The sequence below is a fragment of the Candida orthopsilosis genome, assembly GCF_000315875.1.
Source record: "Candida orthopsilosis Co 90-125, chromosome 4 draft sequence".
Taxonomy (NCBI): Eukaryota; Fungi; Ascomycota; class Pichiomycetes; order Serinales; family Debaryomycetaceae; genus Lodderomyces; species Lodderomyces orthopsilosis.
The window spans coordinates 1,048,231-1,064,642 of NC_018297.1; the positions used below are offsets into that span (position 1 = coordinate 1,048,231).

The window sequence follows — 16,412 nt, forward strand, 5'->3', positions numbered from 1 at the left end:
TCATATATAGGGTACTTGAATAGGAGCTTTTATTAAAGATGAGATTTGCACCATTTTGTGCTGCATTCGTGTTGTTCAACCTTGCGTCACCGTTGAAACTTGACAACTCCGAGGACCTAAAAAGATCGCTCTCCAAAATCAAAAACCATGGGTTAGTTGAAAGATTTGAACTAAACCCGAATAAACTCTCAGATGTGTTGTCACAGGAAGTAGATGACAAGAAGAAACCAGATAAAGATTGTCCCCCATGTTTCAATTGTAACTTACCAAACTTTGAATGCACGCAATTCTCCCAGTGCAATACCTTCACGGGTATGTGCGAATGTCAGCCAGGCTATGGAGGACTAGACTGTTCTGAACCACTATGTGGATCCCTTGCTGATGGGAACAACAAAAGGCCGATCAGAAAGAAGGATGTTTGTGAGTGTAAATCAGGTTGGTCAGGAATCAATTGTAATTTATGTGAACGAGATGACGTTTGTGACTCGTTCATGCCCGATGGAGTTAAGGGAACATGTTACAAGGAAGGAATTATTGTCAATAACTTTCACCAAATGTGTAATGTCACCAATGCAAAAATCTTAGCTATCTTAAAGGGCAAAATTCCTCAAGCCACGTTTTCATGCAACAAAACTTCTGAGAATTGTAATTTCCAATTCTGGATTGACCAAAAGGAATCGTTCTATTGTGATTTGAACAAATGTGTCTTGGATTATGATTTAGCTCAAAACACCACTCGCTACAATTGTGAAAAAGTGGCCTGTAAGTGTTTACCTGATAGGATGTTATGTGGAGAAGCCGGGTCAATTGATATATCTGAGTTCCTTACTGAAACCATTAAAGGACCAGGTGACTTCACCTGTGACGTGGTTAAAAAGAAATGTAGGTTTTCAGAACCTAGCATGAACGATCTTATACAAAGTGTGTTTGGAGATCCTTACATTACCTTACAATGTAAATCTGGTGAATGTGTTCATAAAAGTGAAATCCCTGGATACAACCAGCCTGATACTCCAAAACTTACCTTGGGTAACATATTCCTGATTATTGGTGTGTTGTTAGTATGTCTATTATTTGTGGTGACCATTATTAGAAACATTAATGAATCGGCTTTGTTCAAAAAAAGTGATGGTTATGAACCACTTCCAACTGATTCAACCGTCATGATGAATCAAAACTTCGAACCAACCACTCTTTCCTTTGAAAATATTAGTTACACCGTTGGAGAAAAGGATACTCGGGTTTTGAACAATATCTTTGGTATCGCAAAGCCTAGGGAGTGTTTGGCTATAATGGGTGGATCTGGTGCTGGTAAAACCACTTTACTAGACATTCTCGCGGGAAAGAATAAAGATGGTAAGATTTCAGGAAACATATATGTCAATGGTAACATCATTGATCTCAAACATTACAAAGAAATTGTTGGTTTCGTAGATCAGGAAGATCATTTGATACCTACGTTGACAGTTTATGAAACCGTTTTGAATAGTGCATTATTGAGGTTGCCAAGAGACATGACCTTTGAGCAAAAGCAGGCGAGAGTTTTGGAGGTGTTGAATGAATTACGTATCATTGGCATCAAAGATCGTGTAGTTGGATCTAGCTTCAAAAGAGGAATCTCTGGAGGTGAAAAGAGAAGAGTTTCTATTGCATGCGAATTGGTTACATCACCCTCCATTTTGTTCTTGGATGAACCTACATCCGGTTTGGATTCATACAATGCTAGAAATGTTGTTGATTGCTTGGTCAAGCTTTCAAGGGATTACGAACGTACCATAGTTTTCACAATCCATCAACCAAGAAGCAATATTGTCTCCTTGTTTGACAAATTGATCTTACTAAGTGACGGTGATTTAATCTTCTCTGGTGACATGATAAAAGCTAATGACTTTTTTACAAAGAACGGGTATAAATGTCCTTTGGGTTACAACATTGCTGATTATTTGATTGATATTACTGTTGATCATAACAAGATTGTCAAGGTTTCCAATGCTGATTCCAGTGTCGTGGCATCTTCCTCCACTGGTATCGATGACGACATCCACTCTGAGTTTTTGAAAAACAGAAGCTCGAGTCAAATCGATACAACTAGGGAATGGGAACATTTTGCTGTTCATCGTGACGAATACAATACCGACGTTATAGGTAGTCGTGTTACTTCGACAGGTGAGGAAGAGACTCTCTTGAGATTGAGAAATAAGCTACACTCATTATTTGTGGAGTCGTCCTTGGCTGCTGAAGTGCAATCGGAAATTGATGAAGGGAAAGAAAATCCAAAAGAGTTTGATTTGAGTCACCATGATATAAAGAAAGCGACGATACTTGGACAAATCCTCATACTCTCCTCGAGAACTTTTAAAAATCTTTACAGAAATCCAAGGCTTTTGTTGGCTCATTATGTGTTGTCATTGTTGGTGGGTTTGTTCTGTGGGTACTTGTACTACGACGTCAAAAATGATATCAGTGGGTTCCAGAACAGATTGGGATTCTTCTTTTTTCTTTTGGCATTCTTCGGATTTAGCTCACTTACTGGATTGCATTCGTTCTCAACTGAAAGGATAATTTTTGTTCGAGAAAGGGCTAACAACTATTATAACCCCTTGAGCTACTACATTAGCAAGATCTTTTGCGATATCATTCCCTTGAGAGTGTTGCCACCTGTCTTGCTAATCAGTATTGCATATCCACTTGTTGGTTTAACGATGGAACACAATGCGTTCTTGAAGTCAATTTTGGTGTTGGTATTGTTTAACGTTGTAGTTGCAGTGGAAATGTTGATTGTGGGAATATTGGTTAAAGAGCCGGGAACATCTACCATGGTAGGGGTATTATTATTGCTATTGTCATTGTTATTTGCTGGATTGTTTATCAATAGCGAAGACCTAAATGTGCAAATAAAGTGGTTAGAATGGATCTCGGTATTCCATTATGCTTATGAGGCATTGACCATAAATGAGGTCAAAGATTTGATATTGAGGGAGAAAAAGTACGGTTTGTCAATTGAAGTCCCCGGTGCTGTGATTTTGAGCACGTTTGGGTTCAATGTTGGTGCATTCTGGAGAGATGTTTCGTTCTTGGGTGGTTTGACTGCGATATTTTTGGCATTGGGATATGTTTTCTTGCATTTCTTCACAATTGAAAAGAGGTAGTCAAGATATATAAACTAAAAACGTTGAAGTGAAATATTTGTTGTAGATCAACCTCATCTTTTGCTTGGCATGATTTGATCATAAATCAATCTCTTGAGGTCATCTACATTCAAATACTTTTTCTCTATGTCAAATGCAAACTCCTCCATTGGGATAGGCGAGGTAACTGGTTCATCTAATGGGTCGTGATAGTTACTCATGTAAGGGTGTTTCAAAGCTTCTTTTGCTGTTAACCGTTTACTAGGATCAAACACCATCAATTTTTCCAACAAGTCTATAGCAAGTGGGTTCACTTCCAAGTCGCGATTTTGATGTCTAATCCGCCTGCATGGATGATTGGTACAAAAGTTGTAGAAGTTGATTTTTGAACGTACTGGTAGTGACTTGATGAATACCTTGGCTCTCTTGGATTTAACAACTTCCAAGTCCTTCTCCGATGGTGTTCCCAATAATTCAAATATTAAGATCAATTGGTTAATGTAGTCCGAACCTGGAAAAACTACCTTATAGATCAACAACTCAAGCAATATGCACCCAACTGACCACATATCAATAGCTGTTGAATAGTGTGATGCATTGAGCATAATTTCTGGTGCTCTGTACCATCTAGTAGCTACATATTCTGTCAACAACGAAATCTTGTTCGTTAGTATACCAACTGAATCAAGTCTTGCTAATCCAAAATCACAAAGTTTTAAATCACAATTTTCATTGACCAAAATGTTTGATGGTTTCAAGTCTCGATGAATTACATTGGCACTGTGGATCAACTTCAAAGCTTTTAGTATCTGGTACATGAAAAATTGCACGTGCTGATCGCTTAATGCATGAGTTTGAATAATTTGGTTCAAATCTTCTGGCATATACTCTTGTATCAAATACACCTCATTAAATGAACTAAAGTTTGTTGGTCTTTGAACATCATATAACTTAATAATGTTTTCATGAGAGTTGAACTTTTGCAAAAACTTAATCTCACGAAGTGTTCTCAAGCAAAATAGTGGTCTTTCAAATGGTTCAATCATTTTTATTGCTACTTTGGTATTTGTGGGTAAATGAACGGCCATCGCAACTATCCCATAAGCTCCCTCTCCAATGATCTTGAGGACTTTGAAATTTTGTGATATATTGAACACAACTTTGCCCAGAGACTCTGGAGGCTGTGCCTTCACCATCTTATCGAATGAGTCTTTAGTTTTGACTGGAATTATACTCATGTTTGCTATACTAATGTGAAGAATATGCGTTTGATAGTTGGGAATGATTTAACTTTATATTAAATTGTGATCAAATTTTCAATATATGATTGTGGGAGGAAGCAAACAGTTGAAACAATAAGTTCAAGATGTAATAAACACATTGTATTTTAGTGAAACTATGTGTTTGTCCAAGCTGAATATTTGAATGAAGGTTCCCAATTTGCTCTTTGCAATGATTTTTTATTTTTTTTTGCAACTTTGTTTCACAATTGTAAAACGATTGCAAACTTTAACTTTGTTGCATGGCGTTTTTTGATCCTTTACTCTCTCCCCACACACCTCACTTCCATCGCGAGGGTGCAAATATAGCCTGATTGGTAACCAAGATACAGTTTTAAGTCGGTCTTTGTAAATTGCTTTGAAACCAACCGTTCCATCATAGTCAATGGATGGAATTGGTGTCCGAATTAACCTTTTATTGTGCGCTATGAATTTGTATCACAATTCTAAATGGGCGCTCTGAAACAAAATTATTACAAAGTTTATCAAAATAAAGTAAGGCAGTACTCAGTTTAGAAATTTATGGCTGATATATTTCAATGTGAAGGAGTTTGCGACAACATTGAAAGCTTAGTGGCTCACATTTTATTCTTGCATTAACACACCCCATGCGTGTATAACTCAATTATATACCTTTGACATAGTTGTACCATGAAAAATACATTCACAGTAATCTGTTGTGGTAAGGGGATACTTAATTCACATCAAACATTCTCTCGTAAGCTCTCCAATAAACAACTCGGTATACAATCTCCATAAAACATCATCGATTTCACCTTTAATGAAGTTAATCTCATCACACAAAGCTAACTACCTGAAGAAGAGAAGAGGAAGAAAAAAAAATTAAATTTTTCATGCCTGTTACCATCTTGAGATCAATTGCATGCTAAATAGACTTGCATCTCTTTCAAAAAACAACTTCATAATGCCAAAAAGAAACTCAAGAAGAAATAATAAGGGGAAAAACTTCACCAGACAAAACACTGGCAACAACAATCCTGCTTGGAAAGAAGTAGTGAGAGAAAATGAAGTTTGGGAAGAATATTATAGAGCCATGAATATCATACCAGAGAATGAGTGGAACGACTTCAAAAGAGCTTGCCAATCGAATCTTCCGATGACTTTTAGAATAACAGGAAGTAGAAAACATGCTGAAGAAATTAGAAATATCTTTCTTGACAGACATTACAATAACTTGAAAGGACAGGAATATGAAGGAGTTGATTTGACACCTAAGAACATTGAATTCTATCCTGATAAATTGGGTTGGCAAATTGATGTCAGTAAGCAAGTCATCAAGAAGCAAAAGGATTTTGCCAAAACACAAAGGTTTTTAGTTGTTGAGACAGAGGTCGGCAATATTAGTAGGCAAGAGGCCGTTTCTATGATACCGCCTTTGCTCTTGGATATCAGGCCAGAACACTACGTTTTGGATATGTGTGCAGCACCTGGTTCGAAAACAGCCCAATTGGTTGAAGCTTTACATGCTAATGATGAGAAGCAATTGCCAACTGGATTTGTATTAGCCAATGATTCCGATTATAAAAGAAGCCATATGTTGGTTCATCAAGTCAAGAGATTAAACTCGCCAAATTTTTTGGTTGTCAACCACGACGCTCAATTGTTTCCTCGTATAAGACTTAATGGACATAAGGAGTACTTGAAATTTGATAGGATACTTTGCGATGTGCCATGCTCTGGAGATGGTACAATGAGAAAAAATATCAACATTTGGAAAGACTTTAGAACAGGTAACGCTATCGGATTACATCCTTTGCAGTACAATATTTTGAACAGAGGCTTACAATTGTTGAAAAAGGGAGGAAGATTAGTCTACTCCACTTGCTCATTATCGCCAATAGAGAATGAGGCTATAGTCGCTGAAGCTTTAAGAAAATGGGGGGATAAAATAAAACTAGTTAATGTATCCCATGAACTTCCAGGTTTGAAAAGACGTCCAGGAATTTCTAATTGGCCCGTGTTTGGTAAAGATATGAAACTTAAAGAAAAGGGTGAAGAAGGACTTCCTGATTCTTTATTTCCACCCACAAAAGAAGAGGCTGAAACATTTGATTTGGATAAATGTATAAGAGTGTACCCACATTTACAAAACACTGGTGGATTCTTTATTACTGTGTTTGAAAAAGTCGATCCTGAATCTACCAAGAGACTTGCTGAGGATAGTGATGAGGAAGAACAAGGGGTGAAAAGACAAAAAACAGGGACATCGGGTGAGCAAAAGGCAGATCTTTCTTCAACAGATTCCAAACCAGTTGAAAAGAAGCTGAGATTACCTAGAGATGCCAATGAGGAACCTTTTGTCTTCCTTGACCCTAGCAACGAAGAATTAGCAAAATGCTATCCGTTTTACGATTTTTCCTCCTCTTTCCCTAAAGATTGTGCCCTTGTCAGAAATGCGACTGGCGAACCGTTGAGAACCATATACTATGTGTCACCCATAATCAAGGAAATCCTTACCATGGACGATCAAAAATTAAAATTGGTCCACGGTGGTATCAAGTTATTTGTTGCTCAAAGAAACGATGTTGGAATATGTCCCTGGAGGGTTCAAACGGAAGCATTACATACAATTGAGCATTTCATCGGAACAAAGAGACATTTAACTTGTAATTTGGAGCTTTTGAAATATTTATTTGTCAATGCATTCCCAAAAGTGGAGGAGTTAAAGAAGTCAGGTTTAGATGAAGAATTTTCCAAGAAATTGGATGCCTTGGAAGAAGGGTGTTTGTTTTTGACTGTCAAACGTGGTAAAGGTTTAGAAGATTTGTTCTTGCCTCTTTGGAAAGGAAGGTCTAATGTTAATTTAATGGTAAGTAAAAAGGATACGCATGAGTTACTTTACCGTGTTTTTGATATTGAGACTAGCGCTAAAGATGAAGGTAAGGAACGAATTTATCAAGAACAAGTAGAGGCAGCCAAGAAAGCAAGGGCGAGGGCTGAGATACTGTCGACTGAGCCAGAGGAGTTGGTACAAAGCACAATTGAACCAGAGTCACCAAAGAGTGAAACTGAGGAAGGGGCAGAGTCCGAGAAATAGAATAAAAGTTTCAATTAGTAGCTAGTAGCATGTTTTTATTACATAAAATCAATCATTGGTATTGTCCTCATCACGAGGATTTCTCTATATCACTTTTTCCTTCAGAGTCTGACTCACTAGAAGATTCAGCTGTGCCGACCTCGTCTTTTTCATTTTCATTTTCATTTCTAGTTCTCCCGCCCTCGTCTGAACCACCATCTTCTTGTAGAAACATTCTGCAGGTGTCTTCGGTGATTAATTCGTCCACCCAACTGTCAAGCATCATTCCCATGCCTAATAGCGCTGTCTCATCCATACACTCCAAGTACTTATGTATGCCCGACTTTCTTGTCATATCTTTGGTGTATTTCTTCGCTACAAAATAGTGAATAGATTTCAACAAGTCCGAAGACGGTAGTAATTTCTCCCCTCTAGAATCTCTAGGATCAGCAAATGGTATCTTCAATTTTCCTGGTTTCATCATATTCAAAATCTCATCCGGTGTAATGGTTCTTCCTTTGGCCCTGAACACCTTGTCTAGATCATTTGCATCTTTGTCTATAACTAACTTGAGTCCTTTTCGTTTGGGAATGAGTTTGTGTGGTGTGTCATTTTGAACAATGTACCTTCTGTTGACTAGTCGCAGCTCATGGTAGTCGCCATTAGACGCCTCATATATATTTGATTCATTTAGTAGCTTCTTATTGGACTCTGTTATATTCATTGTTCTTGGAAAAAGGTCGTTTAGTTGAGATGAATGGTGAATATTTTGGTAGCGTAACCTAATACGCGAAACCTAAACAACAATCCAACGCTAAGTAAAGATCCATGTTTTTCAAGTCCAGAGAATAATTCCAAATATGGTCAACTTAGGACTAATAAGTAAGCACTACGAGCTACGAGAGAAGATTCTGGATCTACTCCGTGAAGACCAAGAGAGAAAGAATATTATAAAGTTGTCCATATTACGACTAGCGATACTAAAGCAAGGTGAAATAACGCGGACCAAGAAGCTGGGGAAAGGAAGCCCTACGAAAGCTGCTGTCAAATCACCGACAAAGGACTATGAGATTGAACTTAATAAGCTAAAGCAGGAATATTCTACGAAGCTGAAATTACATGACGCCAAACTTCAATCGTTAAAACAGGAAAATGAACGATTGAAGGCTCAAGTTAAAAAGTTGAATTACGATAGTTCATCGTCGAGTTCAAGCATTTTTCAAACAAGAAAAAGGGTGCTTCCAAGTCACCGTTCGATATTCAGCCCCGAAAAGTTTGGTTCCACTACAAACAAGACAAGTGTAATTCGACATGCGTTTCCCACTATATTTGATGATGAACTAATCACCCCGATCAAAAAAATTCCCGAGACTAAACTTGTCAGTAAATTGATGAAATCTGCATCCTCCATGTCACCTACAAAGGATGCAAGATCACAAGATTCTCGATTATTGGCTGATGACTTTGCAATTCCCAATGCTACTTCTTCACCCACAGGAAGCTCCAAATTTAGATCGCCGACAAAATTCATGGAAAATTTTGACAATGAAGGCAAGAATTATGATCAACTGACTCGCAGGCGAAGTCTGTCTCCCGAATTCACTCCTAATAGGAGAAGAAGAGTTCTTCGAAGTACAGACTCTTCTGTTCCCTATGAGGAGAAAAGTGAGAATTCGCAGCTGGAAAGAAATGGCAGCAATTCTGTAGAGCACTCGGGATCACCCATCAAAGGTGAAAGAAGAATCAAAAAAGTGAAAAAGAGAAAGATACTTGATGTTCCTAGTATGGAACTGAGTGGAAAGTTAAAGACTGTATTTCCCGAAGTTGACGATGGTAATCTCAATACACTTGCAAAATATGAGGATGCACATTTTGAGGAAAATGAAGAAGTTCTAGAGACCTCGAGTAGGTCTTTGAAGAGAAAATTGGATCTCGATGAACAAATCTTGGATCCTGAACCTCCAAAGAAACGACGTAACGTATTTACAATCGACTAAATAGAAATTTCCGTAACACTATGTAAATGGGTGTACAAGTATGAATTAGAGACCAATAAGATGAAGATGTTATGACATTTTTGAGCAGTACAAATGCGGCTTCGCATTTTTGTATTGGATCGGAGACTCTCGCGAGATTTGTAAGAACGAAGGAAAAAAAAAAATATTGTGTTCCCCATTTCTAACGTTTTTGATGGCAAATAATCTCCGCTAATTAAAAGAGAGGAGCTTTATTGAAGAAGTAGTCTGCTCAACTGTTCAAGAAAAACTATCATATTAGGAGGAACCCATTTGCAAGATGTTGAAGTTAAAAAAGTGTGGGAAAGTGCTTCACATAAGGAGCAAATTATGCATACTGCGATCTTGTATGATTACAAATTCAACTCGATTTGCCTCAACGGCGACAAATTTACGACCAGATTCATTATCTCCTAAATCCCTCCCAACTATTCCCTTGCCTTCGGTAGCATATCCTAACCCCTTTTCGCATCCCGAGTTATTCGACTCTGCATTATTACTCACCAAGCTGGACAAACCTGATCTGGCATCTAAGGAAAGAAAGTCACCTAATAAACTGGATCAAACGCCAGGACAATCGGACAAGAAGGATCGTGAACAAAAGGATAATGAAAAAAACGACGAGTCTGAGAATATAGAAAAGAAGGACCAAAAGAAAGATACTGAGGAGAAGTCTGTAGAAATCAAAGAGAGCATAGATCCCAATTCACCCATATCTGCTAGTGGTAGTGGCGTCTCAAACAATGGAGGTAACAACATCGGCGATGATGATAACAGAGGTGACGACGGTTCCAAAGGAGACAAACCATTGGTAAACACCAAGACCGGTTTATACACTCCATTTTTAGCAATACCGATGAAAGATCGTCCGTGTCTTCCAGGAAGATATTGCACAATTACTGTCACTGATCCTGAAGTGATAAGGTGTTTGCAGGAAGTTGTGGAGACAAAAGAGCCATACTTTGTTCTTTTCCATGTACGCGATCCGAATGACCCCGATGCCCACATTGACATAATCAAGAATAAAGAATTTGTTCATGAAATAGGTACATTGTGTCAAATTGCAAAGGTTACACCATTGGATTCAACTCATGTTCATATACTAGCATATCCTCATAGAAGAGTAAAATTGGTTGATTTGAGTACGCCAAAAGTCAAGAGTGAGAATATTGAGCAACAGCATGACAACTTCCCAACGGCTTACCTCAAAAAGTATGGAATATCATATGCTGCGGTTCAGCCTGTTGAAGACGTACCTTTTGAGAAAAACGATGTGGAGATACAAGCTTTGGTTGAAAGTATCAAAAGCTTGTGTGCTGGGTTCTCACCTAATCCATTGGCAGCTGAAAGTGGTAGAAAGGTGCTTAATAACCCATCAATGCTTGCTGATTATGTTGGTGGATCTGTTTGTGGAGATGCCAAACAAATACAAGAGATAATGGACAGCTTGGATGTTCAAAAGAGATTAGAGAAAACTCTTGAATTATTGAAGGTTGAAGTTGATGCCGACGAAATCAAACGTAAAGCTCACATCAACATGAGAGAAAGAACAGAGAAGCAATATGCTCAAATGTTGATCAAGGAGTATACTAAAGAATTACTTAAAGCTGCTGGTATTGGGGAAAACTCTAAGGCAGCTAAATTTGATGAACGCATTAAACACTTGAAAATGCCTGAGGAGGCTCTAGAGGCATACAAGACCGAAAGAGCAAGATTAGGAACTCAAAGTGATATGGAACTGAATGTGATCGAAAGATATCTCGATTGGCTCACTTCGATCCCCTTTGGTATATACTCCAAAGATTCTTTCAATGTGAAAAAGGCAAGAAAAATATTGGACAGAGATCATTATGGATTGAAAGATGTGAAGGATAGAATTTTGGAATTTATCTCAGTAGGTAAAGTTTCCGGTAATGTCAATGGTAAAATCTTGTGTTTGGCTGGTCCTCCAGGTACCGGTAAGACGTCCATTGCCAAATCTATAGCTGAATCTTTGAACAGAAAGTACACTAGGATTGCCGTCGGTGGTGTTCAAGATGTCCATGATGTCAAGGGTCACAGAAGAACATATGTTGCATCTATCCCTGGTAGAATAATTTCCGCTTTGACTCAAGCCAAAACCTCCAACCCATTAATGTTAATTGATGAAATAGATAAGTTGGATACAACCTCGCATGGAGGTGCTGCAAGAGCATTTTTGGAGATTTTAGATCCTGAGCAAAACAATTCATTCGTTGATAACTTCATTGAAGTCAAGGTAGATTTGTCAAAAGTTTTGTTTGTTTGTACAGCTAACTACTTGGGTAATATACCTGCTCCATTAAGAGATCGTATGGAAATAATTGAGGTGAATGGTTATACCAAACACGAAAAGATTGAAATTGCAACAAGACATTTAATACCTGATGCTTGTAAGAAGGTTGGATTGGAAGAAGGGCATGTTGTTATCCCTAGAGAAACAATTTCGAGATTGATTGACAAGTATTGTCGTGAAAGTGGGTTGAGACATGTCAAGTCATTGATTAATAGAATTTTCAGCAAGGCGTCGATGAAGATTGTTGAGCAAGTTGAAGAAAATCAACCTGAGGTTGAGGGGTCAGAGGAAATTGTTTTGGATGCATCTGAATCAGTTACTGAAAACGGTGCCAAAGCAGTGGCGGCAGATGGTTTCGAATATGAAGGCAATGCCACTTCCAAATCTGAAGGCAATGTTGCTTCCGAATCAAAGCCAGAACAAGTTGCAGATACCTCTAATATCTTAGAAGTGAACGAGCTAAAGAAAGATGAAAATTCAGGCGACAAGGAAGCTGAGGAGGAGAATCCCAAAGAAGAGAAAGCTGAAGAAGTTGTCAAGTTAGCTTTGCCGGAAGGCATCAAGATAGAAGTTACTGCTGATAATTTGAAAGATTTCATTGGACCTGAAATATACACCAAGGATAGAATTTATGAACAATTGAAACCTGGTGTTGCCACTGGGTTAGCTTACAACACTTCAGGTGATGGTGATGCTCTTTATATTGAATCTATTTTGACCGACTCCATTGCCTCTGATATTGGAAGTGGTGGTTTACATGTCACTGGTTCATTGAAGGATGTTATGAAGGAATCGGCATCTATTGCCTACTCCTTCGCTAAACAATTTATGGTTAGCAAGTACCCTGAAAATAAATTCTTTGAAGCCGCAAATATTCATGTCCATTGTCCAGGTGGTGCCATTCCAAAAGATGGTCCATCGGCTGGTATTGCATTCACCTCATCATTGATTTCTTTGGCATTGAACAAAGCGTTACCTAATGATACTGCAATGACTGGTGAAATCACCTTGACTGGAAGAGTATTGGCCATTGGTGGACTAAGAGAAAAAACGTTAGGTGCAAAGAGAGCTGGGTACACAAAGATCATCTTTCCTAAAGATTGTGAGTACCAATTGGAAGAAATTCCTGATGAGGTTAAAGAAGGTGTTACTTATATTCCGGTTGAATGGTACGGGGAAGTTTTTGAACATTTGTTCGATGTTAGTAGAGAAGAAGGAAATGCAATTTGGAAAGAAGAGTTTGCCAAGAGAGAACAGAAAAAAAAGGAGAAGAAACAATAAACTGAATAAACCTTGTATATATAGTAAGTTTGAAAGTAGAATTGAACTAAAGACTTTGTAATTGTGGTGCTTCGGAACCTAGTCTGAAGATTTCTCCTTTGCAACCATTTCTCCAAAAAAACTCTTCACCTCATCTTCAGTAACAACTTTACCCTGTTCGGCAAAAGGTTTGAAGAAATCACGAAGTTTGGCTTTTATAGCATTATACGCTTGGATACCTTCAATTGCCTGGTCACGAGGTAAAGATTGTATCGCGTCAAGATCTGCGTTTGAAGTAGCTATTGACCATGCATCCTCTGAGGGGTCCTCGGGTGGTTTATGAATTGGATCATTTTCATAAAGTTCCAGGTTGTTTTGAAGAAATTGGTACAAACTGGATGCATGATCAAGTCGCGATATATTCTCAGCCAACTTCTTTTTGAAATGTTTGGCAAGGAATATGGAGTATTGATCCTCTTCATGGCGGTGGTCATCACCGTCCTTCCTTGCCCGTTTAGCCTTCGGCTCGTCCTCTTTTTTTTTCAATTTCTTCCATTCTTGTACAGACCGAACGCCATTAAATCTGGGTAACTTTTCTAATATGACACCTGGGATTTTTTGGTCCAATTGCGTGAAAATTTCACGAAATTTGGAAACGCATTGCCAACAAATGTATTCATCAAATGATTTGAAACGAGGAAAGTATTGTAGTCTTCCTATCGCATCCACATCATCTTCATCGTCTGACTCGTCATCACCCGGCGATACTTCCATAGGAGTTTCTTCATTGCCCGTTTGCCCTGTATTCGCCCCTGAAGCATTGTTCTCTTGCTCCGTTAACTGTGATTCGGGTTTTAATCCCATGATACATCTGTCATGAAACCAATCTTCACCGCAGGCAAATCCAAAGTAACACTGAAACATGTTCCCCGTTTCTTTGGCAGGATCGTACGGTTGTTTACAATTACAGAATTTTCCGTAGAAATTTTGGTTATAAACATTTGAATTACTTGGTATGTCTTCCGCTGGGAGGTCAACGTGGCTAGGTTGTCGGCTGCCCGGTTTTGAGAGTGGCCCTGAATTACTCCTATCTGCTCTTCTCAAGTTACAAGCTCCATTAGGGGTCTTTGCCATTCTTGTAGTTCCACAATCACATAAAAAGGATCTTTTAGTGAATAGCTCAACCAACTCATGTTTGGAGTGGCATTGAATGGAGCATGAGTAGCAAACACCAATTGGTTGATTGTCGTTGGTTCTAGAACATGTCAAGCAGGCATACACTTGTTGTCTCAATTCTCCTAATTCGTATGTACACTCATTGGGATCAAATGGCATCAATATTCTAGCTTCCCTTTCTAGCTTCTCTTGCTGGTTTATGTAATCAATTGCCGTAAGTGATTCCTGCAGATCATCCGATGCTTTTTCTTTGTTTGACATTGTGTGGGGGAGGATCTGTGGGTGCACTTCTTTGCCAAAGGTGTTTATATTTGACGAGACGCGCTTTACACTCCGGAACAAAGTTTTTGGTGATCAATTTGTTTCCGTACTAGCTCCACACGAACAATGTAATAAAAACCAGCGTAAAGTAGCACATAGATAATCATCGATATATGATACAAGGCCTACATCTTATTTACCTATGTAGCAAAATACACCCTATTTGGTGTTGTATATTCCAATTATACAAGTTTTTCAATAATAAAATTAAAATTCAGTTCACTTGACCTAGTGTACACGTTTCCAAAGCCCATGTTCAACTTTAATCTGAAGCTTTGATCTCCTTAACTACCTCATCATACCCTTCTCTATACTCATCAACCTTGTCTGCATTCTTTTTATTCTTTCCACCGCCTGGGACAATCATAACACAAGAAGTTGGCCTCTTTGTAGCACCAGCACTTCCCAAATCCTCCTTTGAAGGTATAAAGATATATGAGACAGAGTTGTCCTCGCACAAGACTGGAATGTGAGATATAACATCAGCAGGACTTATGTCACCAGCAATAATTACAAGGCCCTTCTCTCCCTTTCTTAAAGCTTTGACGACTTCTTTTACACCCCTTTTAACATGCTTGGCCTTAGATGCCTTTTTGACTGTTTTCAATATTTTCTTGTTCAACTTCTTTGATGCCAATGGTTTAGCAAATGGTAATACTGCTGACATTCTCTTCTCATAGTTATCTTCACTAGATATCGTTTCCTCGGATTTTACTTTCTCTTCTTTGACTTTGGTTTCCTTGACTTTTCCTTCCTTTTTGCTTCCCATTTTGAGTTTGATCTATGTGTGTAATGAAATAATACTAAAATGGTTGTTATGATTGAAAAATTGATATTCAGCGATGGCCTTTGAAAACGAAATTTTTTTTTCATGTCTCATTTCATTGTCTCAAAACTGTTTGTGTCATCGAAATATCATTCAGTGTAAGATTAGTGTGAATAACCCGCCATTATCAGACACAGTATTACCCCCAATAAGGTATAACCACATACATTACAATGTCGTCTAGCCAAAACAACAGACAAGATAGGAAACGCAAAAAATCATATCGATCAGCCCGACAAATCTCGAGTTCAGCACCACCGTCATCTGCATCCTCAAGCTACGTTCCAGCTCATAATTACACAACTGAATTAACCTTAGCAAACGAACCAATTAAAAAAGACGCATCCAAAAGTTCAGTCGATGATGAAAAAGTGCTAAATTTTTTGTCCAAGCTACAACCACGTGGGTCTATAACTGTAAACAACGATCTATCGCATATCACATTAATTGTAAGTTCATCCGAAAGCAGTTTATTGGATACATCTACAGCCAGGAATATTCTAATAGATAAATTCCGAATTGATGATTTACTCACAACCGAGGGTCCTCCAGGATCAATTGATGTGTTAATGACAGTGTATGGAAGAATGGCCAATATTGCTAAAGCTGCTGTGTTTACTATATTCCTACTCAGTGCAAAGATCAACAACTTGCAAAAGGAGGTTTTCACTTTAAAATCATCCACTTATAAAGCACATTTGTTATTGAAAAATGGTGAGGATGTTCAAGGAATCAAATACATTGATGTTGCTTCACTGTTTACTTACGATTACAATAAGGACATCCATGATGTTTTCATTCAGGGTGATTTGACTTCAATTTTCAATTTCATTCTCCGCTGCCTTGAAAGGAAATGGAATGTAGACCCCAGTCTCATCGATTTGAAACCAATGTTTGGTATACATTTGGACCCAGCTTTAAAGCTGAAATCAAAGGTTAATATAGAAATCAAAAACAGAGCTCAAAGTAAGTTGCTACAGTACTTGTATCCAACACTGCGCTACGAATGTACATAGCAAAATAGAATTCATTTTTTATCACTATACTTTTAATCA

The 16,412-nt window shown here is 38.2% G+C and overlaps 9 protein-coding genes across 9 annotated transcripts; 5 read left to right on the top strand and 4 right to left on the bottom strand. All coding sequences in view use genetic code 12, as the record gives it.

Annotated features, from left to right (window-relative positions):
• Positions 1 to 38: 38 nt before the first annotated feature.
• Positions 39 to 3,149, top strand: CORT_0D05280 (Adp1 ABC transporter; the record flags this gene model as incomplete). Its single annotated transcript, XM_003869453.1, has 1 exon — positions 39 to 3,149. One exon carries the CDS (start codon positions 39 to 41, stop codon positions 3,147 to 3,149), a length of 3,111 nt encoding a protein of 1,036 aa, XP_003869502.1.
• Positions 3,150 to 3,202: 53 nt separating this feature from the next.
• CORT_0D05290 (Cek2 MAP kinase) lies at positions 3,203 to 4,366 on the bottom strand (the record flags this gene model as incomplete). The annotated part of the gene is made up of 1 exon (XM_003869454.1): positions 3,203 to 4,366. The coding sequence occupies one exon, from the start codon at positions 4,364 to 4,366 to the stop codon at positions 3,203 to 3,205; it is 1,164 nt and encodes a 387-aa protein (XP_003869503.1).
• A 925-nt stretch (positions 4,367 to 5,291) lies between these two features.
• Positions 5,292 to 7,466, top strand: CORT_0D05300 (Ncl1 protein; the record flags this gene model as incomplete). Its single annotated transcript, XM_003869455.1, has 1 exon — positions 5,292 to 7,466. One exon carries the CDS (start codon positions 5,292 to 5,294, stop codon positions 7,464 to 7,466), a length of 2,175 nt encoding a protein of 724 aa, XP_003869504.1.
• Positions 7,467 to 7,536: 70 nt separating this feature from the next.
• CORT_0D05310 (hypothetical protein) lies at positions 7,537 to 8,169 on the bottom strand (the record flags this gene model as incomplete). The annotated part of the gene is made up of 1 exon (XM_003869456.1): positions 7,537 to 8,169. One exon carries the CDS (start codon positions 8,167 to 8,169, stop codon positions 7,537 to 7,539), a length of 633 nt encoding a protein of 210 aa, XP_003869505.1.
• A 136-nt stretch (positions 8,170 to 8,305) lies between these two features.
• CORT_0D05320 (hypothetical protein) lies at positions 8,306 to 9,442 on the top strand (the record flags this gene model as incomplete). Its single annotated transcript, XM_003869457.1, has 1 exon — positions 8,306 to 9,442. One exon carries the CDS (start codon positions 8,306 to 8,308, stop codon positions 9,440 to 9,442), a length of 1,137 nt encoding a protein of 378 aa, XP_003869506.1.
• A 298-nt stretch (positions 9,443 to 9,740) lies between these two features.
• On the top strand, positions 9,741 to 13,055 carry CORT_0D05330 (hypothetical protein; the record flags this gene model as incomplete). Its single annotated transcript, XM_003869458.1, has 1 exon — positions 9,741 to 13,055. The coding sequence occupies one exon, from the start codon at positions 9,741 to 9,743 to the stop codon at positions 13,053 to 13,055; it is 3,315 nt and encodes a 1,104-aa protein (XP_003869507.1).
• A 78-nt stretch (positions 13,056 to 13,133) lies between these two features.
• CORT_0D05340 (hypothetical protein) lies at positions 13,134 to 14,471 on the bottom strand (the record flags this gene model as incomplete). Its single annotated transcript, XM_003869459.1, has 1 exon — positions 13,134 to 14,471. One exon carries the CDS (start codon positions 14,469 to 14,471, stop codon positions 13,134 to 13,136), a length of 1,338 nt encoding a protein of 445 aa, XP_003869508.1.
• Positions 14,472 to 14,793: 322 nt separating this feature from the next.
• Positions 14,794 to 15,300, bottom strand: CORT_0D05350 (Nhp2 H/ACA snoRNP protein; the record flags this gene model as incomplete). The annotated part of the gene is made up of 1 exon (XM_003869460.1): positions 14,794 to 15,300. The coding sequence occupies one exon, from the start codon at positions 15,298 to 15,300 to the stop codon at positions 14,794 to 14,796; it is 507 nt and encodes a 168-aa protein (XP_003869509.1).
• A 230-nt stretch (positions 15,301 to 15,530) lies between these two features.
• CORT_0D05360 (hypothetical protein) lies at positions 15,531 to 16,373 on the top strand (the record flags this gene model as incomplete). The annotated part of the gene is made up of 1 exon (XM_003869461.1): positions 15,531 to 16,373. The coding sequence occupies one exon, from the start codon at positions 15,531 to 15,533 to the stop codon at positions 16,371 to 16,373; it is 843 nt and encodes a 280-aa protein (XP_003869510.1).
• Between the last annotated feature and the right edge of the window lie 39 nt (positions 16,374 to 16,412).